This window comes from Procambarus clarkii, chromosome 4, assembly GCF_040958095.1.
Source record: "Procambarus clarkii isolate CNS0578487 chromosome 4, FALCON_Pclarkii_2.0, whole genome shotgun sequence".
NCBI lineage: Eukaryota > Metazoa > Arthropoda > Malacostraca > Decapoda > Cambaridae > Procambarus > Procambarus clarkii.
The window spans coordinates 42,570,628-42,593,751 of NC_091153.1; the positions used below are offsets into that span (position 1 = coordinate 42,570,628).

A 23,124-nucleotide genomic window follows, 5' to 3' on the forward strand; every position below is an offset into this window, starting at 1 on the left:
AAAGTTGCCCAATTTTGGCCTAAAAAGTAGCAAAAGTAGTCCAATTTTGGCCTAAAAAGTAGCGAAAGTAGCCCAATTTTGGCCTAAAAAGTAACGAAAGTAGCCCAATTTTGGGCTAGAAAGTAGCGAAATTTTGGCCTAAAAAGTAGCGAAAGTTGCCCAATTTTGGCCTAAAAAGAAGCGAAAGTAGCCCGATTTTGGCCTAAAAAGTAGCAAAAGTAGCCCAATTTTGGCCTAAAAAGTAGCGAAAATTTGGGCTACAAAGTAGCGAAATTTTGGGCTAAAAGTAGCGAAAGTAGCCCAATTTTGGGCTAAAAAGTAGCGAAAGTAGCCAAATTTGGGGCTAAAAAGTAGCGAAAGTAGACCAATTTTGAGCTGAAAAGTAGCAAAAGTAGCCCAATTTTGGCCTAAAAAGTAGTGAAAGTACCCCAATTTTGCCCTAAAAAGTAGCGAAAGTAGCCCAATTTTGGCCTAAAGAGTAGCGAAAGTAGCCCAATTTTGGCCTAAAAAGTAGCGAAAGTAGCCCAATTTTGGCCTCAAAAGTAGCCCAATTTTGGCCTAAAAAGTAGCGAAAGTAGCCCAATTTTGGCCTAAAAAGTAGCGAAAGTAGCCCAATTTTGGCCTAAAAAGTAGCGAAAGTAGCCCAATTTTGGCCTAAAAAGTAGCGAAAGTAGCCCAATTTTGGCCTAAAAAGTAGCGAAAGTAGCCCAATTTTGGCCTAAAAAGTAGCGAAAGTAGCCCAATTTTGGCCTAAAAAGTAGCGAAAGTAGCCCAATTTTGGCCTAAAGAGTAGCGAAAGTAGCCAAACTGTGGCCTAAAAAGTAGCAAAAGTAGCCCAATTTTGGCCTAAAAAGTAGCAAAAGTAGCCCAATTTTGGCCTAAAAAGTAGTGAAAGTAGCCCAATTTTGGCCTAAAAAGTAGCGAAAGTAGCCCGATTTTGGCCTAAAAAGTAGCAAAAGTAGCCCAATTTTGGCCTAAAAAGTAGCTAAAGTAGCCCAATTTTGGCCTAAAAAGTAGCGAAAGTAGCCCAATTTTGGCCTAAAAAGTAGCGAAAGTAGCCCAATTTTTGGCCTAAAAAGTAGCGAAAGTAGCCCAATTTTGGGCTAGAAAGTAGCGAAATTTTGGCCTAAAAAGTAGCGAAAGTAGCCCAATTTTGGCCTAAAAAGTAGCAAAAGTAGCCCAATTTTGGCCTAAAAAGTAGCGAAAGTAGCCCAATTTTGGCCTAAAAAGTAGCGAAAGTAGCCAAATTTTGGGCTAAAAGTAGCGAAAGTAGCCCAATTTTAGGCTAAAAAGTAGCGAAATTTTGGCCTAAAAATTAGCGAAAGTAGCCCAATTTTTGGCTAAAAAGTAGCGAAATTTTAAGCTAAAAAGTAGCGAAAGTAGTGAAATTTTGGGCTAAAAAGTAGCGAAAGTAGCCCAATTTTGGGCTAAAAAGTAGCGAAAGTAGCGAAATTTTGGGCTAAAATAGGGGAAAGTAGCCCAATTTTGGGCTAAAAAGTAGCAAAAGTAGCCCAATTTTGGGCTAAAAAGTAGCGAAAGTAGCCCAATTTTGAGCTGAAAAGTAGCGAAAGTAGCCCAATTTTGGGCTAAAAAGTAGCGAAAGTAGCCCAATTTTGGCCTAAAAAGTAGTGAAAGTAGCCCAATTTTGGGCTAAAAAGTAGCGAAAGTAGCCCAATTTTGGCCTAAAAAGTAGCGAAAGTAGCTAAATTTTGGGCTAAAAAGTAGCGAAAGTAGCGAAATTTGGGGCTAAAAAGTAGCGAAAGTAGCCCAATTTTGGGCTAAAAAGTAGAGAAAGTAGCGAAATTTTGGGCTAAAAAGTAGCGAAAGAAGGTTAGGTTTAGGTTAGGTTAGGTTAGGCACTTTAGGGGCCTCCCTGAAGGCCCCTAAAGGTCCCTGGAGGCCAGGAGACCCCTAAAGGTTCCTAGAGGCCTCCCTGGAGGTCTTTGGAGGCCCTGGAGGTCTTTGGAGGCCCCTGGATGTCCCTTGAGGCTCCTGGAGGTCTATGGAGGCCTCTTGGATCCTTCTGGAGGCATCCTAGAGGTCCCTGGCCGTCCCCTGAGGCCCCTGGAGGCCCCTTGAAATTCCCTGGAAGTCTCTGGAGGTCCCTGGTGGCCCACTGGATGTCCCTGGAGGCCCCCTGGAGGCCCCTTGAGGTCCCTGGAGGCTCATGGAGACTCCTAAAGGTTCTTGGAGGTCCCTTAAAATTCCCTGGAGGTCTCTGGAGGCCCCTGGAAGTCCCCTAGATATCCCTGAAGGCCCCTGGAGGTCTCTGTAGGCCCCCAGGATGTCCCTGGAGGCCACTTACAGGCCCCCTTAAGGTGCCTTGAGGCCCCTGGATTTCCCTGGAGGTCTCTGGAGGCCCCTAGGATGTCCTTGGAGGCCGTTGGAGGTCCCTGGAGGTCCCTGGACGCCCCTGGAGATCCCTGCAGGTCCCTGGAGGCGCCTTGGATGTCCGTGGAGGCCTTTGGATGCCCCTTGAAGTCCCTGGAGGTCGGTGGAGGTAACCTGGAGGCCCCTAAAGGCCTTTTGGGGGTCTCTAAAGGCCCCTGGAGGTCCTTGAAGCCCCTGGAGGCCCCCTGAAATTCCCTGGAGGTCTCTGGAGGCGCCTTGAGGTCCCTGGAGACCCCCTGGATGTCCCTAGATGTCCAAGGAGGACCCCGGAGGCCCCCTAGAGGCCCTTTGAAGTCCCTGGAGGCCCCTGGATGCCTCTGCAGACCCCCTAAAGGTTCCTGGAGGCCCCTGAAGGCCCTTGAAATTCCCTGGAGGTCCCTGGAGGTCTCTGGAAGCCTCCAGGATGTCCCTGGAGGCCCCCCTAGAGGCTCTTTGAGGACCCTAGAGGTCCTTGGAGGCCATTTGAAATTCTCTGGCGGTCCCTTGAGCCCCCTGGAGGCCCTTGGAGGTCCTTCAGGGGCCTCCAGATACCTCCAGGGAATTTCAGCGGGCCTCAAGGGACTGCCAGGAACCTCTAGGGGCCTCTTGGGACCTCCAGGGACATCCTAGGGGCCCCTTGAGGTCCCCTGTAGGGCCCTCGAGGTCCCCTGAGGCCCCTGGAGGCTGCCTGAAATTCCCTGGAGGTCTCTGGAGGCACCTGGAGGTATCCTTGAGGTCCCTGGAGGTATCCTGGAGATTCCTTGAGGCCCCTGGAGGTCTCTGGAGGCCCTCGAAATGCCCCTTGAGGTACTTGAAAGCCCCTGGAGGCCCTTGAACTTCCCCTGGTGGCCCCTAAAGGAGGTTCCTGGAGGTTCCTAAAGGCCCCTGGTGGTATCTGGAAGCCACCTGAATGTCCCTGTAGGTCCCTTGAAGCCTCTGGAGGCCCCTGAATGTCCCTGGAGATCTCTAGATGTCCCTGGTGGTCCTTTAGGCCCCTGGACGCCCCTGAAGGCCCTTGGAGGCCCTTTAGAGGTCCCTGGCGGTCCCCTGAGGCCGCAGGAGGTCCACTGAAATTCCCTGGAGGTCTCTGGAGGCGCCTTGAGGTCCCCGGAGGTCCCCCCCCTTGATGTTCCTGGAGGTCCCAGGAGGACCCAGGAGGCCCCTCCCTTGAGATCCCTTGAAGCCCCTGGAGGCCCCCTAGAGGTTCGTTCAGGTCCCTTGAGGCCCTTGGAGACCCCTAAAGGCCTCCTGGAGGTCCATAAAGGCCCCTTGAATGTCCCTGGAGGTCCCTTGAGGCCCCTGAAGTTCTTTGGAGGCCCCTGGAGTTATCCTGGATGTCCCAGGAGGCCCCAGGACGCCCCTGGAGACCCCTAAAGTTTCCTGGAGGCCCCCTGAAGGTCCTCGGAGGTCCTGGAGCCTCCCTAAAGGTCCCTTGAGGCCCCCTGGAGATCCCTAAAGGTCCCTTGACGCCCCTGGAGATCCCTGCAAGTCCCTGGAGGCGCCCTAGTTGTCACTGGAGGCCCCTTGGATGTCCCTAGAAGCCCCTTGAAGTCCCTGGAGACCCCTAAAGCCCTTTTGGAGGTCCCTGGAGGCCACCTGAATGTCCTTGGAGGTCCCCTGAGTTCCCTGAATGTCCCTGGAGATCTCTGGATATCTCTGGAGGTCCCGTGAAGCCCCAGGAGGTTCTTGGAGGCCCCCTGAAATTACCTAAAGGTTTCTGGAGGCCCCCTAAAGGCCACTTGAAGTCCCTAGAGGCCCCTGGAGGTCCCTGGAGACCCCTAAAAGGTTCCTGAAGGCTTCTAAACGCCTCCTGGAGGTCCCTAAAGTCTTCTGGAGGCCACCTGAATGTCCTTGGAGGTCCCTCGAGGCCCCTGAGGCCCCTTGAAATTCCCTGGTGGCCCCCTGGATGTCCCTGGAGGTTTCAGGGGGACCCTGGAGGCCCCTTGATGTCCCTGGAGGCCCCCTAGAAGTCCCTGGCGGTCCACTAAGGCCCTTTGAGGATCCCTGAAATTCCCTAGAGGTCTCTGGAGACCCCTAAATGTTCCTGAGGCCCCTGGAGGCCCCCCTGAAATTCATTGGAGGTCTCTGGAGGTCCCTGGAGGCCCCTAAGAGATCTCCGGAGGCCGTTGGAGGTCCCTGGAGGCCCCCTAGAGGTCCTAGGAGGACACTGGAAGCCTTTTAGAGGCCACTTGAGGCCTTTGGAGACCCCTAAAGGTTCATAGAGTTCCCTAGAATGCCCCTAAACGCCTCCTGGAGGTCCCTAAAGCCCCCTGGCGGCCCCTGGAGGCCACCTGAATGTCCCTGGAGGTCCTTTTTAGGCCTCTGGAGGTCCCTGGAGGCCCCCTGAATGTCCCGGGAGATCTCTGTAGGCCCCCTAGAGGCCCCTTGAGGTCCCCTGAGGCCTCATGAAATTTCCTCGAGGTCCCTGGATGACCCTGGAGGCCCCTCTGAAAGCCCCTTGAGGCCCCCTGAAATTCCTTGAAGGTCTCTGGGGGCCCCTGGAAGTCACCTGAGTGTCCCTAGAGGTCCCTTGAGGCCCCTGGAGGCCGTTGGAGGCCGTTGGAGGTCCCTGGAGGCCCCTAGGGGCTCCCTAAAAGTCCCTAAAGGCCCCTGGAGGTCACTAGAGGCCCCTAAAGGTCCCTGGAGGCTCAAAAATCACACTTCGGAGTCAAATTTCCGACATTTCAGATATTTTGAAAACTGCAGGGGGGTTTCGACAAAATATGACCCATTGCCGTTTTCAGTAAGTGGCTTATTTTCGGTACAAAAAGTCGTAATTTGAAACTAAAAATAGGTGCAGAGTCAGAGTTCGGCTCAAAAATCACGCTTTGGAGTCAAGTTTTCGACATTTCAGATATTTTGTGTGGGGGAGTACGGGGGAGAGTGGGGAAGAGTAGGGGAGATTAGGGGAGACTAGGGCAGTATGGGGGAGAGCGGGGCAGTATGGAGGAGTATGAGGGAGAGTGGGGGAGTAGGGGGGGGAGAGTATGAGGGAGTATTGGGAAGTATGGGGGAAGAGTGGAGGAAGAGTGGAGGAGTGTGAGGGGAAGAGTGGAGGAGTGTGGGGGAGTATCGGGGAGTATGGGGCAGTATCGGGGAGTATGGGGCAGTATGGGGGAGTATGGGGGAGAATGGGAGGCCTCCAGGGATCTCCCGGAGCCTTTAGGGACCTCCAGGAGGCCTTTAGGGGTTTCCAGAGACCTCCAGGTAATTTCAGGGGGCCTCCAAGAATCTTTTGGGGTCTCCAGGGGCCTCCAGGGACCTCAAGGGGTCTATAGGGGGCCTCCAGATACCTCCAGGGGTTGTTAGGCTAGGTTGTTGGGTGAAGCGAGGTGAGGTGAGGTGAGGTGAGGTTAGGCGAGGTGAGGTGAGGTTAGGTTCATGGGTCTGCGTGAAGCGAGGCTTAACCGTCTAGCCCAAAGGATTAAAATACTTAAAATCTAGATCGCTCAATGTCAGTAGTTAACAGATAGAATTCATTAGGCAGTGATGTGGAGGAAGCCGACTATACACGGTTTGAAATGTAGATATGATAGAACCCAATAGTCTCTAGAATCTGTTCACCAGTTGTTGACAGTCGAGAGGAGAGATCAAAGAGCGGAAGCTCCGCAAGCACAACTTGAGTACACAATTCTGAGGGTGATCTTGGTACCCCTCGGAATAGCTCCTGTGGAACACTAACGCCCCTTCCCACCTCTCCAAACCCACAAGCAAGTACTTAACCAGGACATTAAGTAATTATCAAAAAGAAGGCACCAAACCGGTTAGGCTATGTAGCACCATCAAAGTGCGAAATAATCAGAGGGCGCTAAATATCACCAAGAATGCCAATACGAGAGCAGAAACGCATAAGGCGAACGATATCAAAAGTAAGTAATTATCAAAAGAAGGCACCAAACCGGGAAGGCTATGTAGCACCATCAAATACGCAAAATAATCAGAGGGCGCTAAATATCACCAAGGATGCCAATACGAGAACAAAAACGCATAAGGCGAACGATATCAAAAGTATCCGATTCACCAAGAAGTCTATCGAGGGACAAGTGACCGCGAGGAGCGGTCAGAAAGCAAGACACGCTCGTCCTTTAACCAGGACATTAATTACAACTTTTAAACAGCCTCTGGAGGTCAGCCTCCTGTTACTCTGCAGACCTATGCAACCTTTATTACAATTTGCCTACTTGTGGAGCTAATGGGTGGGTTTATAGCCCCGTTTTGAAAGTTTGTAAGACTAGGTTAACACTGTATTAGGGCTGCCCTCACCATGGTAGTAGACTATTGTCAAGTCTCGCCAAGAGTTAACCAAGAATGCTTACCATCCATAATGGTAAGCTTCAGTGGTATTACTGAAGGCAAGATACGAGGAAAGGAGTGTATGGAGAGGGGAGGAGTCAGTCTAGTTTTGGAACTATATTCTGGGGTCTATGAACACCTCCAAACTATACCCGGTCACCTGGGTTGTGGGCTCGGTATACCAAGGGAGCCGGTCGGCCGAGCGGACAGCACGCTGGACTTGTGATCCTGTGATCCCGGGTTCGATCCCGGGCGCCGGCGATAAACAATGGGCAGAGTTTCTATCACCCTATGCCCCTGTTACCTAGCAGTAAAATAGGTACCTGGGTGTTAGTCAGCTGTCACGGGCTGCTTCCTGGGGGTGGAGGCCTGGTCGAGGACCGGGCCGCGGAGACACTAAAGCCCCAAATTATCTCAAGATAACCTCAAGATACCATTATCTAACAGCCTAGTCAGAGACAAGGCCGCGAGAACATTGTGGCCAGCAATACAAATCGCGTTTAAAAATAAGGAAGTTAGGATAAAATGCCAAGTGTTTGAGGTAGCCATTAGTATTTAAATTTACATTGACAATCTACTTGAGAATGGTCCAGGACGGACCGAAACGTCGTCGTCCCTTCACCTTCTAGTGTGTGGTCTGGTCAACATACTTCAGCCACGTTATTGCGACTCCTCGCCTGCATTTAAATTTACAGTTTGAGTCAAGAATCAGCGCAAGTTGTCACCAGAAAGCGAGCTCATAAATCAGACCAAATGGTGACGGGCAGTGCATAGTTTGGTTTCGTCGTTGTTGTTGTTAGCACAGACTGTCCTTTGTCTTATCTGGCTGTAGTTGGCCGGACCTGAGGACAAGAGAATGCTAACATTAGGAATCAATTTTTTTTCCACACCGTTACGTAAATGCATTTCATCAAGCATTCTTCAGACGCTAGCGATCTTCACTACCACCCACACGATGTACCCGCCAAACACACCGAAACTACAACGTTCGAACAAGTTTTAACACCTAACCAGTTATAACAACCAATATAGCAAGTTGTAACAACGTTCTAATACGTCAAACACGTTAAGCCAAGATGTAACAACTTTATTACAAGTTGTAACAAGCGGAAAATAGAGTTTCGGTTTGTGTTTCCAGGATGTAGAGCGAGCACAACTAGTCACAAGATGTGTATAGAGTATTTATCACCCATATGGTTGTTATGGGGGTTCATTACCACCCACAGGATGGGTGTGGGGTCCACTACCGCAATAATAAAAATCATAAACATTTCCTGGTTCATGGTTTAGAAAATTTATCTAGTTACCAATTACTATAATTACGTCTCTTAGCCTGCTGTTAAAATATTTTAAATTTAGTTTTGACGTTTAAACTAGCCACCCCATTGTACACTTAAAAATATATTTCAAATTTCTAACAATTTTTAAAAGGTTGAAGACCAGACGTTAAGGGGTAGCCTCTCGCATGATACAAGTTGGGTAGAGGAGCGTCACCGACCAGTTTGGGTCTGCTATAGTGCCACACGCAGCATTATGCGCCCTTGACCTAACCTTCGATTCGCTAAGGCAAATCCAAAATATGGGTACTTTTCACCCCATACACATCACTAGTTCCAGTACGGGGAACCAGAGGCAAGGGAGGGGACGCAACAAAAGGGGGGGGAGTGAGGGAGACGCAACAAGAAAGTGGAGGAGAGGGGGGGGGGAGGACGCAACAAGAGGGTGGAGGAGACGCAACAAGAGGGTGGAGGAGGGGGGGGGGGGGCGTGACAAGTGGGTATAGGGGGAAGGGAGGGGGGGACGCAGCAAGGGAGGAGGGGGGGGGGATCCGCCACATACAGCTCACCTTCAAGAGACGAAGCTGGAACTGTATACCAAAAGTGAGGTAAAACACACTGACGTGCTTGTTGTCTCGTGGTCCCTTTTATAACCAGCAGCCAACCAAACCCGGCCGCTGATTGGTTGACAGTCACCCTAAAACTCACCCCATTGGTTAACATTTTGCGAGTCTGAAGTGGCAATTAACAATGGCCAACAGCCACTCCTTCACTTCCCCAAATACGAATACGTCTCTAATGAACCAATAATGATCCCCAGCTTGAATGTTTGAAGTTGTTAATTCACAAACCAAATACAACATTCTATTGTAAATGTTGCAACAACGGAGCAACCTCTTCAGTTCTGCCCGGAAGAGCTGCATGTTTACCGTGAGACTTACAAGCTTATAACTGTCTTACCGTAACCTCCACCTCAGACGACCACATCCAGACAGTATGGAAGGCAACGAAGACCGTCTCGGGAGTACTAAAGAACATCTACAACGATGGGATATTAATTGCAGGCTCACCATAGCCCGTGCTACATGGACAAGTCGTTCTGAGTAGCTAAATCTAAAACAGCAACAACGACGGGATAACCAATCTTGCAGTAACCACCCTGAAGCCATCAACACTGCAACTCTTCTGGTCAAAAAAGGTGTCCAGCAGCCCTCATAAATACTGTCAAACACTATCTTCCCCCGCGATAGCAGCCTGACGATTAAATGCGACCTCAACACACAGTATACATTTACTAAACAAAACATCTACCACTTATCGGCTATTCATGCCCGTGCCACCTCTTGGGTGGCTTAACCTTCATCAATCAATCGATGGGATAACATAACAAAACATTGTCTCACCACGTCGAGACTGTCACGTGACACCAGCCTCTGATGTTGATGCCTCTCGTCGATCTTGCCTCTCAAGTCTTCCTTGGGAACCTGTACTCACCTATATGTACTCACCTATATGTGCTTGCAGGATCGAGCATTGACTCTTGGATCCCGCCTTTCGAGCATCGGTTGTTTACAGCAATGACTCCTGTCCCATTTCCCTATCATACCTGGTTTTAAAATTATGAATAGTATTTGCTTCCACAACCTGTTCCTGAAGTGCATTCCATTTCCCCACTACTCTCACGCTAAAAGAAAACTTCCTTACATCTCTGTGACTCATCTGAGTTTCAAGCTTCCATCCATGTCCTCTCGTTCTGTTACTATTCCGTGTGAACATTTCGTCTATGTCCACTCTGTCAATTCCTCTGAGTATCTTATACGTTCCTATCATGTCCCCCCTCTCCCTTCTTCTTTCTAGTGTCGTAAGGCACAGTTCCCTCAGGCGCTCTTCATACCCCATCCCTCGTAGCTCTGGGACGAGTCTCGTTGCAAACCTCTGAACCTTTTCCAGTTTCATTATATGCTTCTTCAGATGGGGACTCCATGATGAGGCGGCATACTCTAAGACTGGCCTTACGTAGGCAGTGTAAAGCGCCCTAAATGCCTCCTTACTTAGGTTTCTGAATGATGTTCTAACTTTTGCCAGTGTAGAGTACGCTGCTGTCGTTATCCTATTAATATGTGTCTCAGGAGATAGATTAGGTGTTACGTCCACCCCCAGGTCTCTTTCACGCGTCGTTACAGGTAGGCTGTTCCCCTTCATTGTGTACTGTCCCTTTGGTCTCCTATCTCCTAGTCCCATTTCCATAACTTTACATTTGCTCGTGTTGAATTCTAGTAGCCATTTCTCTGACCATCTCTGCAATCTGTTCAGGTCCTCTTGGAGGATCCTGCAATCCTCATCTGTCACAACTCTTCTCATCAACTTTGCATCATCCGCAAACATCGACATGTAGGACTCTACGCCTGTAAACATGTCGTTAACATACACAAGAAATAGAATTGGTCCCAGCACCGATCCTTGTGGTACTCCACTTGTTACTGTTCGCCAGTCCGACTTCTCGCCCCTTACCGTAACTCTTTGGCTCCTTCCTGTTAGGTAGTTCCTTATCCATTCTAGGACCTTTCCCCCCACCCCCGCCTGCCTCTCGAGCTTGAACAGCAGTCTCATGTGCGGTACTGTATCAAAGGCTTTTTGGCAGTCCAGAAATATGCAGTCTGCCCAACCATCTCTGTCCTGTCTTATCCTCGTTATTTTATCATAGAATTCCAGAAGGTTTGTTAGGCACGATTTCCCTGTCCAGAACCCATGTTGATGTTTGTTCACAAACCTAATGTTCTCCAGGTGTGCAACCAGTCGTAGCCTAATTATTCTTTCCAGTATTTTACAGGGGATGCTTGTCAGTGATACAGGTCTGTAGTTAAGTGCCTCCTCCCTATCTCCTTTCTTGAAGATCGGCACGACATTTGCCTTCTTCCAGCAACTGGGCAATTCTCCTGACATAAGTGACTCATTAAAGATCATTGCCAGAGGCACGCTGAGGGCCTGTGCTGCTTCTTTTAGTATCCACGGTGATACTTTGTCTGGTCCAACTGCTTTAGTTGCATCTAGAGTTGTCAACTGTTTCATTACCTCCTCTGCTGTCACCTCTATATCTGATAGTCTTTCATCTAGGGTAACCCCTTCCAACAATGGGAGCTGCTCAGGCTCGGTAGTGAACACTCCATGGAAACTGGCATTCAGTGCCTCGCAGATTTCCTTGTCACTTTCAGTATATGCCCCCTCTGTCTTCCTTAGTCTTGTCACTTGGTCGTTCACCGACATTTTTCTTCTTATATGACTGTGTAGTAACTTAGGTTGTTTTTTCGCTTTGATTGCAATATCGTTCTCATAGTCCCTTTCCGATGTTCGTCTTATGTTAATGTAATCGTTCCTAGCTCTGTTGTATCTGCTTCTGTTGTCCTCTGTTCTTTGTCTTCTGTACTTCCTCCACTCCCGCCTGCTGGCCATTTTTGCTTCCTGACACTGTCTATTAAACCATGGGTTATTATATTCCTTCTTATTTTTTCCCTTTACCGTTGGTATAAATCTCTCTTCGGCCTCCTGGCATTTCTGTATGACTAGGTCCATCATATCTTGGACTGTTTTTCCTCTAATTTCTTCCTCCCACTGCACTTCACCCAGATAGTCCCTTATCCTCATATAGTCCCCTTTCCTGTAGTCAGCTCTCCTTTCCCAGATCTCTTGTCCCATGGTCATAATTTTGAATTCCATCATGTAGTCAAAGACTAGGACACAATCTAGGACAATATAATCTCCTGTACACAGAACATTGCTGCCTTCAACACTGCCAGTGTATCCTCAGGATGGACCTCCCCCCCCCCCTCCCACACACACACATATATATATATATATATATATATATATATATATATATATATATATATATATATATATATGTAAGAATAATGATATATGGGTAAGAATAATGATATATAGGGCAAGAATAATGATTCCCAGCAAATCTTCTCAATATTTCTTTTCTTTTTTTATGTCACAGTCAAGGGTAGTTGAAAAAGTAACTCTCCAAAGGTTCATTTTCACACTGTATGGTCTGACGCCTAGAAGCGTTTCACAAGACACTTCTTACATTTTCAAAGACAATTTTACATACTCTGTCAATGCTTATATTTGCTTAGGGTATGCGAATTTACTACAAAAACAATTAGACGGCCAACCTACTCATGAAGAACTCTCCAGACACCAAACAGAATGCTTTTAAAAAACCAACGTCGTCTATGCCTTCATATGCCCACTTGGGAACTGTCAGCCCCAAAGATCTCAGTACAGTATATATGCAAGACAACAATGCCTCTCTCTAGGCGATTAACAATGCACATACAACAGGGCTCCATCAAGGAACATATAATCTCCTCACACAACCAGACCATCACCAGAGAAATCTTAACAAGCAGCACAGAAATTATTGACAGATATAACGACAACAGGAGACTCAACATCAGCGAGGCCCTACACATCAAAAAGTCAAAACCAACAATCAACAGCCAATTAACACATAATTACATTCTACCCACCTCAAGACCCCAAACCAACACAGAATCAAAATGATAAAACACGCAATGGTATACCCATTGATTCACTTGTTCATCTCAATCATGTCTTGTATCACCTCATCTCAATCATTGACAGTATTTCCCACACACATATATATATATGCGAACAAGCCTGAATGGTCCCCAGGACATATGCAACTGAAAACTCACACCCCAGAAGTGACTCGAACCCATACTCCCAGAAGCAACGCATCTGGTATGTACAAGACGCCTTAATCCACTTGACCATCACGACCGGACAAAATGAGGTGATAGCCGAGGCTATTTGAACCACCCCACCGCCGGCACTCGGATAGTTATCTTGGGCATAGCATTTTACCAAATCACCTCATTCTTTGGGGCAACACGTGAGGAACACAAATGCGAACAAGCCTGAATGGTCCCCAGGACATATGCAACTGAAAACTCACACCCCAGAAGTGACTCGAACCCATACTCCCAGAAGCAACGCATCTGGTATGTACAAGACGCCTTAATCCACTTGACCATCACGACCGGACAAAATGAGGTGATAGCCGAGGCTATTTGAACCACCCCACCGCCGGCACTCGGATAGTTATCTTGGGCATAGCATTTTACCAAATCACCTCATTCTTTGGGGCAACACGTGAGGAACACAAATGCGAACAAGCCTGAATGGTCCCCAGGACATATGCAACTGAAAACTCACACCCCAGAAGTGACTCGAACCCATACTCCCAGAAGCAACGCATCTGGTATGTACAAGACGCCTTAATCCACTTGACCATCACGACCGGACAAAATGAGGTGATAGCCGAGGCTATAAGTTCGAGTCACTTCTGGGGTGTGAGTTTTCAGTTATATATATATATATATATATATATATATATATATATATATATATATATATATATATATATATATATATATATATATATATATATATATATGTCGTACCTAGTAGCCAGAACGCACTTCCCAGCCTACTATGCAAGGCCCGATTTGCCTAATAAGCCAAGTTTTCCTGAATTAATATATTTTCTCTAGTTTTTTCATATGAAATGATAAAGCTACCCATTTCATTATGTATGAGGTAAATTTTTTTTATTGGAGTTAAAATTAACGTAGATATATGACCGAACCTAACCAAACCTACCTAATCTAACCTAACCTATCTTTATAGGTTAGATTAGGTTAGGTAGCCGAAAAAGTTAGGTTAGGTTAGGTTAGGTAGGTTAGGTAGTCGAAAAACAATGAATTCATGAAAACTTGGCTTATTAGGCAAATCGGGCCTTGCATAGTAGGCTGAGAAGTGCGTTCTGGCTACTAGGTACGACATATATATATATATATATATATATATATATATATATATATATATATATATATATATATATATATATATATATATATGTCGTACCTAGTAGCCAGAACTCACTTCTCAGCCTACTATGCAAGGCCCGATTTGCCTAATAAGCCAAGTTTTCCTGAATTAATATATTTTATATAATTTTTTTCTTATGAAATGATAAAGCTTCCCATTTCATTATGTATGAGGTCAATTTTTTTTTATTGGAGTTAAAATTAACGTAGATATATGACCGAACCTAACCAACCCTACCTAACCTAATCCAACCTATCTTTATAGGTAAGGTTAGGTTAGGTAGCCAAAAAAAGCTAGGTTAGGTTAGGTTAGGTAGGTTAGGTAGACGAAAAAACATTAATTCATGAAAACTTGGCTTATTAGGCAAATCGGGCCTTGCATAGTAGGCTGAGAAGTGAGTTCTGGCTACTAGGTACGACATATATATATATATATATATATATATATATGTCGTACCTAGTAGCCAGAACGCACTTCTCGGCCTACTATTCAAGGCCCGATTTGCCTAATAAGCCAAGTTTTCATGAATTAATGTTTTTTCGTCTACCTAACCTACCTAACCTAACCTAACCTAGCTTTTTTTGGCTACCTAACCTAACCTTACCTATAAATATAGGTTAGGTTAGGTTAGGTAGGGTTGGTTAGGTTCGGTCATATATCTACGTTAATTTTAACTCCAATAAAAAAAAATTGACCTCATACATAGAGAAAAGGGTTGCTTTATCATTTCATAAGAAAAAAATTATAGTAAATATATTAATTCAGGAAAACTTGGCTTATTAGGCAAATCGGGCCTTGAATAGTAGGCTGAGAAGTGAGTTCTGGCTACTAGGTACGACATATATATATATATATATATATATATATATATATATATATATATATATATATATATATATATATATATATATATATATATGTCGTACCTAATAGCCAGAACGCACTTCTCAGCCTACTATTCAAGGCCTGATTTGCCTAATAAGCCAAGTTTTCATGAATTAATGTTTTTTCGTCTACCTAACCTACCTAACCTAACCTAACCTAGCTTTTTTTGGCTACCTAACCTAACCTTACCTATAAATATAGGTTAGGTTAGGTTAGGTAGGGTTGGTTAGGTTCGGTCATATATCTACGTTAATTTTAACTCCAATAAAAAAAAATTGACCTCATACATAGAGAAAAGGGTTGCTTTATTATTTCATAAGAAAAAAATTATAGTAAATATATTAATTCAGGAAAACTTGGCTTATTAGGCAAATCGGGCCTTGAATAGTAGGCTGAGAAGTGAGTTCTGGCTACTAGGTACGACATATATATATATATATATATATATATATATATATATATATATATATATATATATATATATATATATATATGTCGTACCTAGTAGCCAGAACGCACTTCTCAGCCTACTATGCAAGGCCCGATTTGCCTAATAACCCAAGTTTTCCTGAATTAATATATTTTTTCGAATTCTTTTCTTATGAAATGATAAAGCTACCCATTTCATTATGTATGAGGTCAATTTTTTTTCATTGGAGTTAAAATTAACGTAGATATATGACCGAACCTAACCAACCCTACCTAACCTAACCTAACCTATATTTATAGGTAAGGTTAGGTTAGGTAGCCAAAAAAAGCTAGGTTAGGTTAGGTTAGGTAGGTTAGGTAGACGAAAAAACATTAATTCATGAAAACTTGGCTTATTAGGCAAATCGGGCCTTGAATAGTAGGCTGAGAAGTGCGTTCTGGCTATTAGGTACGACATATATATATATATATATATATATATATATATATATATATATATATATATATATATATATATATATATATATATATATATATATATATATATATATATATATATATATATATATATATATATATATATATATATATATATATATATATATATTATACACACACACACACACACACACACACACTCTCTCACTCTCTCTCTCTCTCTCTCTCTCTCTCTCTCTCTCTCGCTCTCTCTCTCTCTCTCTCTCTCTCTCTCTCTCTCTCTCTCTCTCTCTCTCTCTCCCCCCCCCCCCATATAAGTATTTCCCAAAAGAAATAATGTAAATTTAATTAATCTGTTCCACAACCCCTACAATACATTTTATATTGAATACCATTCTTTTTGTACTAACTATAATACAGTATGTATATCTTACCTTTATTGAGGACTTGTTGGCGTATGAAGACGGTGAGGAGGGGAGAGGGAAAGAAGGAGAGGTGTAGAGGTGTTACTGTTTGAGAGGAGAATCCCCTTCCATTATAACATCAGGCAGTAATGACTTCTCTGGGGTACTCTTTCTCCCACGTTTTGCAGGCATACCACTAGAACCTGGTTGTAGCTCACTGCATGCTTTTCTTACTAAAAATCTGTCTAAAGACCCTTGTTTTCCCTACATTTTAACACTTGTCTGTAGTGATCGATCACATTGTCATTTAGAAGGTCAATGCAACGGCCTGCTACATCTTTATCTGGGCGAGTTTATTCAACAAAACTTTGCAGTTCTTCCCATACTTCACACATTTTCTTAATGAGGAAGAGACATCCTCTACTACCTCTACTCTCAATTATTTTCTTAGGTTGAACCTTACCATTGACTTTCTTGGGACCCATGGCATGATATATAATAATTACTTTTATGTTCAAAAAACAAAAAAAGCACAAAAACAATGAAATTCTTTATAAAGAATTCAAGCACGACCGTCACTAAGCAGGCGGCTCTGGTAAACTGAGGCGGGGTCGCCTGTGCCACCAGGAACCAAGTGCTCGGTCAACCCATACATATGTCAACAAAGTCGCTAGTCGAGGTAAAGGTCGTAGGTCAAGTCAAATTTTCTGACGAAATTAGGGTCGTAACTCGAAAAATTTGTAAGTACATAGGGGCATTTGTAAGTCAAGGTTCCACTGTATAGTGTTATAAATTTAAACTAATTTCAACACAAGTGCATAAAACACAAGGTTAATACTAATGCATAATTGGCTTCAAGGAGTAACATTCCTTAACAGCATCCAACATAAGATGTGGCCTAGGGGCCTGACAGCTGAGTGGACAGCGCTTCGGATTCGTAGTCCTGAGGTTCCGGGTTTGATCCCCGGTGGGGTCGGAAACAAATGAGCAGAGTTTCTTTCACCCTGATGCTCCTGTTACCTAGCAGTAAATAGGTACCTGGGAGTTAGACAGCTGCTACGGGCTGCTTTCTGGGGGGGTGTAACAAAAAGGAGGCCTGGTCGAGGGCCGGGCCGCGGGGACGCTAAGCCCCAAAATCATCTCAAGATAGGAGCCTTAAGGATCATAAGATCTGGTCAAACACAATGGTATACAAAATTAAATTCAGATGATTACTATAGATAGTTCATCATTTTACATGGTATTAAAAATGTATTGAAATGCGGTATCAAGATTTTTGCAGACATAACACTTCATGTTCAAGTGAATTCGGAAAATGATGAATTACCAAAAGCTAGTTTTAAGATGTCATATGAACACTGTTACTGTAAGTTAGAGAGATCTTTGGTAATTTTATCATCTAGAAAAGTAAATAACAGGTTATGTATACATTTCATAGAAACAAAATGAAGGGGTGGCTCTTAAGTACAATATACAATGCATTAAATTTTAAATCATTGCTATTAGATATTATTTAATCCAAAATTTGCTGCTTTTCAGTACAGTATAAAAAAAAATATTGTGTCAAAATTATGCTTCAACAAGTTATAAAAAAGCATGGTAATACAAAAGGAACAAAATTAAAAAAAAACCAGCCTCTTCCCGTATTTCTGTCAAACTTTATTGTTTCTTGAACACAAAGAACTTGCACATACAACTGCATGAAGGTTAGGACTGAACAGAATACAAATATGTCAGCAGAATTTGCCGCAGAAGTAAGGAAGAAGCTCCAGGATTGTCAATACTCTTAGGGACGTCATCAATCACTTGAAACAAGTTGGTTATTCTCTGAAGTATAAAGCCAAATGCGATACAGGAAGCTCCTGGGGCCTATGTTCCCTATGCAGGCTAGCTAGGTAGTTCTCTGCCACAGTTGGATCCAAGATGCCCAGCACAGCCTATGGCCTACAGTGATGTTCCAACATTTCTGTCACTGAGATCGATTACACCCCCCCCATGTAGCTGGTAATATATCAGCCCCAACATACAAGGCAATTAGTACCATCATTCATGCTGGTTTTATAACCCTTTCTATAACTGGCATCAAACTAACCATTAGCTGGCCTCCAACTGCCTGCGACTGGAGGGAGGGGTAATAGATATGACTAGGAAAAAGCTACAATTTACAGCTGTTGCATTGGGAGTCAATACGAATCATGTCAAGCTGTCAGCCTGAGCAAAGCCGTAGGACATTTGAGGTCGATATGCATCATGTCAACCTGTCACCTTGAATAGAATCATAGGACACTGGGGATCACTACAAGTCTAATCAATCTGTCAGCTTGAGCAGCCATATGACATCTGGGAGTCGTTACGACTCATGTCAACCTGTTAGCTTGAGCAGTCATAGGACACTTGGGGTCACTAAGAGTCATGTCAATCTGTCAGCTTGAGAATAGTCATAGGACACTGGGGGGGTCGCTACAAGTCGTGTCAACCTGTCAGCTTGAGTAGAGTCATAGGACATTTTCTAATGCAAATAGAATAACTGTTACAATATGAAGCTTGAAAAAATTATAATTATTTACCTGCAATTACTCAGGTTGGCAGAATTGACATAGTAATGGACTTAAAAATTGGTGTGATCTCAACTAAATCCCAAATTATAGCAGTATGATATAAACAAAATCACTATAAAATTCATATTTAAAACATTGAGTATTAGCAAGGAAAGCCCGACAGTCTTCCTGTTGTCTCTAAATTCATCATACATCCAAGTAAAGAAAATGAAAGTACGGGACAGAGTTACAATATTGAAAAAGATCTGTGTTTAAGAAAATGCCTGCAGAATCATATATACAAAAAAAAGTTGATACATAGGATCTTAGGGGGCAGAGCCAGGGATAATAAGTGTTACCAGTGACTTTGGAATTGAATATCTAATTTTCTTAAATCTAAACCCCCAAGTTCCCTTGCTTCACTGACACTATGATGCACACATTGGCACCTCCGTTTCATCAGCAAACTAAAAACAAATCACATTCCATGTTCGAACAATTAATGAGTTCAAAATTGGAGATCTCATACCTTACCAACTAAAAATATAAAATATTTCTTGACTATTTTACAAACTTTATACAACATTATAGTACACAACATATGCTCTTCTAGCAATGCATCGGCTCAATAAATAAAAATGATATAAAACAATTACGCTACGCTGTCCTCCGTGCTCAAGGCATTTGCAGATTTCTTTGTGACTTTCAAGTGGTAAACTAAAGAGAAAGACTGAAAGTCGACTCCAACAGTCTCTTGTCTCACATCTTTCAGCACACACAAAAAAAAAAATTTTTTTTTTATTCTTCCTTCTCAAAAGTTTACACCAAGGTTGCGAAGAGTATGTATGTGTATTGGATATAACTGTCTAGCTGCATATAGCATACACAGCATTTCCATTGTAGTTTCCCACCACTATGGGAAGTTGCCGGAGAAAATACCGTTGATTATGATAGTAATGGTAATAGAAGACACACAAAGTAATTGTGAGACTACATCAGTAAGAAAATAAGACACGTCTCTTGAGGTCTGTCAGGGCATTTGCCACAAAGCAAAACAACAGCTGTGATAGCATTTGGACTTACCAAGGGGAAGGCTTGAACTGCCAACAGTGACCTAGCCTCTTTTTTTTTTTTTAACCAAACACACCTTGCCATGACATAAAATAACATCTTTGCACCCAAGGAAAATTAGCTGTGCTCCACAAATATATAATGTAGAAATATCAGTCAAACTTTCAACAGCACACTAAAAAACTTTATCCTCCTGTTTGGCAACCTTCCTCCAAAAAGCCCTAATGCTTCCACTACGCTGCCCTGGACGATTGCTTGATTCTCGGAACTGTCAATGAGGCAGTGAAAGTGGTCGCCCTGAGGCTTCATCAGAAAAAAATATTCCCTGTAACAAAAGGACTAAAAGCAAATAACTACACATACTCTTGACGAAAAATGCAGCAACTTAAATTTGCAAATCGAAGACCACTTTTTGAAAGCTACTTGAAATGATCGGCTAAAACTTTATGCAAGCTGAATTACATCTTAATAGGAACAATTCTAGTGGCAAACACCCTGACAAGGAACCGTAACTGAGAGGGTGTGGAATGTGAAGACCAGTGGCCCACTCTGGCACAAGGGGTTGTGGACCACTTTGCCACATTATCTCCCTCCCCTTTCCAAAATGCAAGAATCCAAAATTATCACACACGGAACTTCCCTAGGAATACTCACTCCTTCCTTCCTCCTTCTTTGGGACTTACATTCTAAGTTTTTTTTTCTGCTAGTATTATTATGAAGGTGACGTATGAAAATACCTACCTACACAGTCACGGATGTTTTTTTGATTGCTACTCATCATTTTGTAGTGACACAACACAGCAAGTTACACATTTGTTATGTCAGTGAGTTGTATTGCTTGGTGCTTTTGTAGAAACTCCTATGCTAAATAAGATCTACAAAATTTTGATTATCTAGTCATCACACATGTTCCCAAAAACACAGGTGTTTGCTAACATTACAAAGGATACACAAACATGCACTTGGTACTCACAAATTATTTGATTACTCATAAATAAATGGTTTTGGAATGAAAGTTGTAATGTGTGGTTACACCAACAGATACAACATTTTGACTAAACCAAGCTACAATGTGGGTTGCATCATACTGAACACATCAGTACACAAAAACGCTAATGAATTGAAGTAAAAATTACAGTAAACCTGTGCAAGAAGGGTACTGTGCAGGACACCGTGGGATGACTGGACACACATTGAAAGGGTAGTTGGACACTCTTGCTGTGTTAGTGAATGGAAGAGTGTGTGTAGCTTTATAGCTTATGAACATGTGCTACTGAAAATTTCACTGTACTGCAGTGAAACATCTTAACCATTATTTTCAGCAAAAAACTTTAATTCACTGTAATTGCAATCAAAATTATACTTCTCCACAATCATCATCAAATTTACCAACACCCAGCCATTTACCAGCACTGCATTATCTGACTTAGGTAACAACGGGGTAGTTTAACTACAGCAGTTGGGTCCTGCGGGAGGGAGGGAGGAAAGGGAGTGGGGAATGGCCGGATGTTCACATGATGGGATAAGTGATATGTGCGTCAGGAGGGAGGTTCTCACTTCTCTTGGCATTTTTCCAGTCTGCAATGTCTTTAAGTCCTCCAAGGATTGAAAGAATCCCCCTAATAAGCCGCTTTTGAAGTTAAGCTTTTTTTTTTTTTTGCACAGAGCTCTTATTTTGCTGACCTGTGTTCACCCAGTATTTTCAGATTTATCCAGTTAGTGTGCATGAGCAATTTTAATACACACTACACTGCAATTCACCACAGACAGGCAACTTATAATCTCCCAGTAGATAGAGACGCTGGCAGAAGCTTAAACAGGAAACAGTCTTTGAGAGTTCATCAAAGGGTAGAAAGGACAACACCAATACTAGACTTTGGCAGAATAAGGTCTGGCAGCAAATGGAATATCAACAATTACACTAAGGATCAAATCTGAGGAGTGGTGTATAACGCACGGAAGTGACAGGCAAGCTTACCAACCCTCCACAGAAATGAATGTGGAAGCTGATCACAGCTGTTTGTTCCATCTCCAGACCATACACATGTGCACCACAGTTCTGTCTCCAACACACCATTGGCCATGAAAATATCACAAGAAGGAGAGGGTGGGGGCACTTCCAAATATTTTAAACAGTCATTTGCTGCTCAGAATCACATTTTCCATTACTTGGTACTATAGGATAACAGGGTATTCTTGAGCTACTTTGGAAAATCTTGTCTTTGTGATGGACAATTTTCACATTATTGCAATTAAATAACATAAAAAATACACTCGATACCCTGTCCTGAACACAAGTCTTTATTAGTGTCTTTCCCTCTTTCATTATCACATTTTCACATAGACGATGATGGCCTTCAGGTCCAACTTGACGCACCAGTGGACATCACATTCATTCTGGACCTGGACATTAGCCCACCTGACTACTTTACCCTAACACGGTACCAAGTATTGGTATTAGCTAGAGTAGTGGCACTATACTAGGAAGCCCTCAGACATGTTGACGGCCAACTGCGTGCGCAAGGTGTGTATACTCTGGAGAAGCTTCTTCTGGTGGCCAGCTAGTGTGATACCAAATCGAGTTAGGTCGTGTTGAGTGAGGCGAGCCACTTCCTCTAAATCAGTGAGGCCTGTCCGTTGGAAGTTTTCCACATAACGACTCATCTTCAAGGAAGCAAGCCAGTCCTCCACAGAGGTCAGCTGGGTCATGTCGACCGAGTCTAGACCCAGGGCCGTTGTACACCTGTGGAAAAACAAATTAGTTAAACTGTTTTATCGAAAATAATTATGAGTAATATAAAATCAGAAATTACAGAGAGTTACCAGTATAAAAATATGCAAATAAAAACTGAAACCTTACCATAAACAGGATAACAATTACCACTTTAATGCAATTACCAAGGAATAACTAAAGATATAGATGAGCATCCTGCCTGTGATAATCTGTGAGTCAGTGTAGACAAGAGCAGTTGGCCAGACTACCCTACAGCTCCACTGCCAACATCAGAAAGCACAGGCAGCAAAGGAGGAAAGATCAGATCATGCCAAGATACTATATTTGGATGCAAAAAAGCAAAGGATGATGAAGTGCCGTGCAGTGAGAGCATAGACATGATAGTATAGCATCTACATACACCCTGATCAGTTGTAATAAGAGGTTAGAATGGTAACTCAGAGAATCACTTCCCAAGTGTATGCCATACACTACAATCCTGAATGCAATGCTCTGGTGTCACAGGTTATACGAATTACATATTAAGCTCTGATGTCTGCCATGACACCTCAATTTATTACCTTAAACCTCCACCAGGTGACAGGCATGTCAGGCATGACGGCGTTATTTAGGCTGCCTGGTTAAAGTTGACCCACTGGGGTCGGATGAGGACGGGTGCATAGTAGGGGTTTTGGGGGGCCGGCCGCCTGGGGAGAGATCATAGGAGACACCACTGTCAGCCACACTACCACACCAGGCCAGGAGGAACAGGGAGTGGAGCATGATTG

The 23,124-nt window shown here is 43.8% G+C and overlaps 2 protein-coding genes across 9 annotated transcripts in view; both read right to left on the reverse strand.

Annotated features, from left to right (window-relative positions):
- Window positions 1–2,198: 2,198 nt before the first annotated feature.
- Window positions 2,199–6,693, reverse strand: LOC138371296 (collagen alpha-1(I) chain-like). The gene is made up of 4 exons (XM_069336086.1): window positions 6,687–6,693; window positions 4,403–4,566; window positions 3,089–3,607; window positions 2,199–2,996 (listed from the first exon to the last, which is right to left on the reverse strand). Exons 1-4 carry the CDS (start codon window positions 6,691–6,693, stop codon window positions 2,199–2,201), a joined length of 1,488 nt encoding a protein of 495 aa, XP_069192187.1.
- Window positions 6,694–17,653: 10,960 nt separating this feature from the next.
- Eph (Eph receptor tyrosine kinase) overlaps window positions 17,654–23,124 on the reverse strand; it is a 71,568-nt gene continuing 66,097 nt past the window's right edge. For all 8 annotated transcript variants that reach the window (XM_069333979.1, XM_045732653.2, XM_045732679.2 and 5 more), the window contains one exon: window positions 17,654–22,366. In XM_069333979.1, the coding sequence (XP_069190080.1) occupies window positions 22,099–22,366 (268 nt within the window). In that variant the 3' untranslated portion in view covers window positions 17,654–22,098. The remainder of the gene's footprint in view (window positions 22,367–23,124) is intronic.

Bases quoted from the DNA above. Each gene is read 5' to 3' on its own strand.
- LOC138371296 (XM_069336086.1), bottom strand. The intron at 3,608-4,402 runs GTCTCCAGAGAC...GGAGGCCTTTAG, and splicing joins GGCCTCAGGAACATTTAGGG to GGGTCTCCAAGGGCCTCAAG. The intron at 2,997-3,088 runs GTGCCTCCAGAG...AGGGGCCCCTAG, and splicing joins GACCTCAAGGATACCTCCAG to GATGTCCCTGGAGGTCCCAA.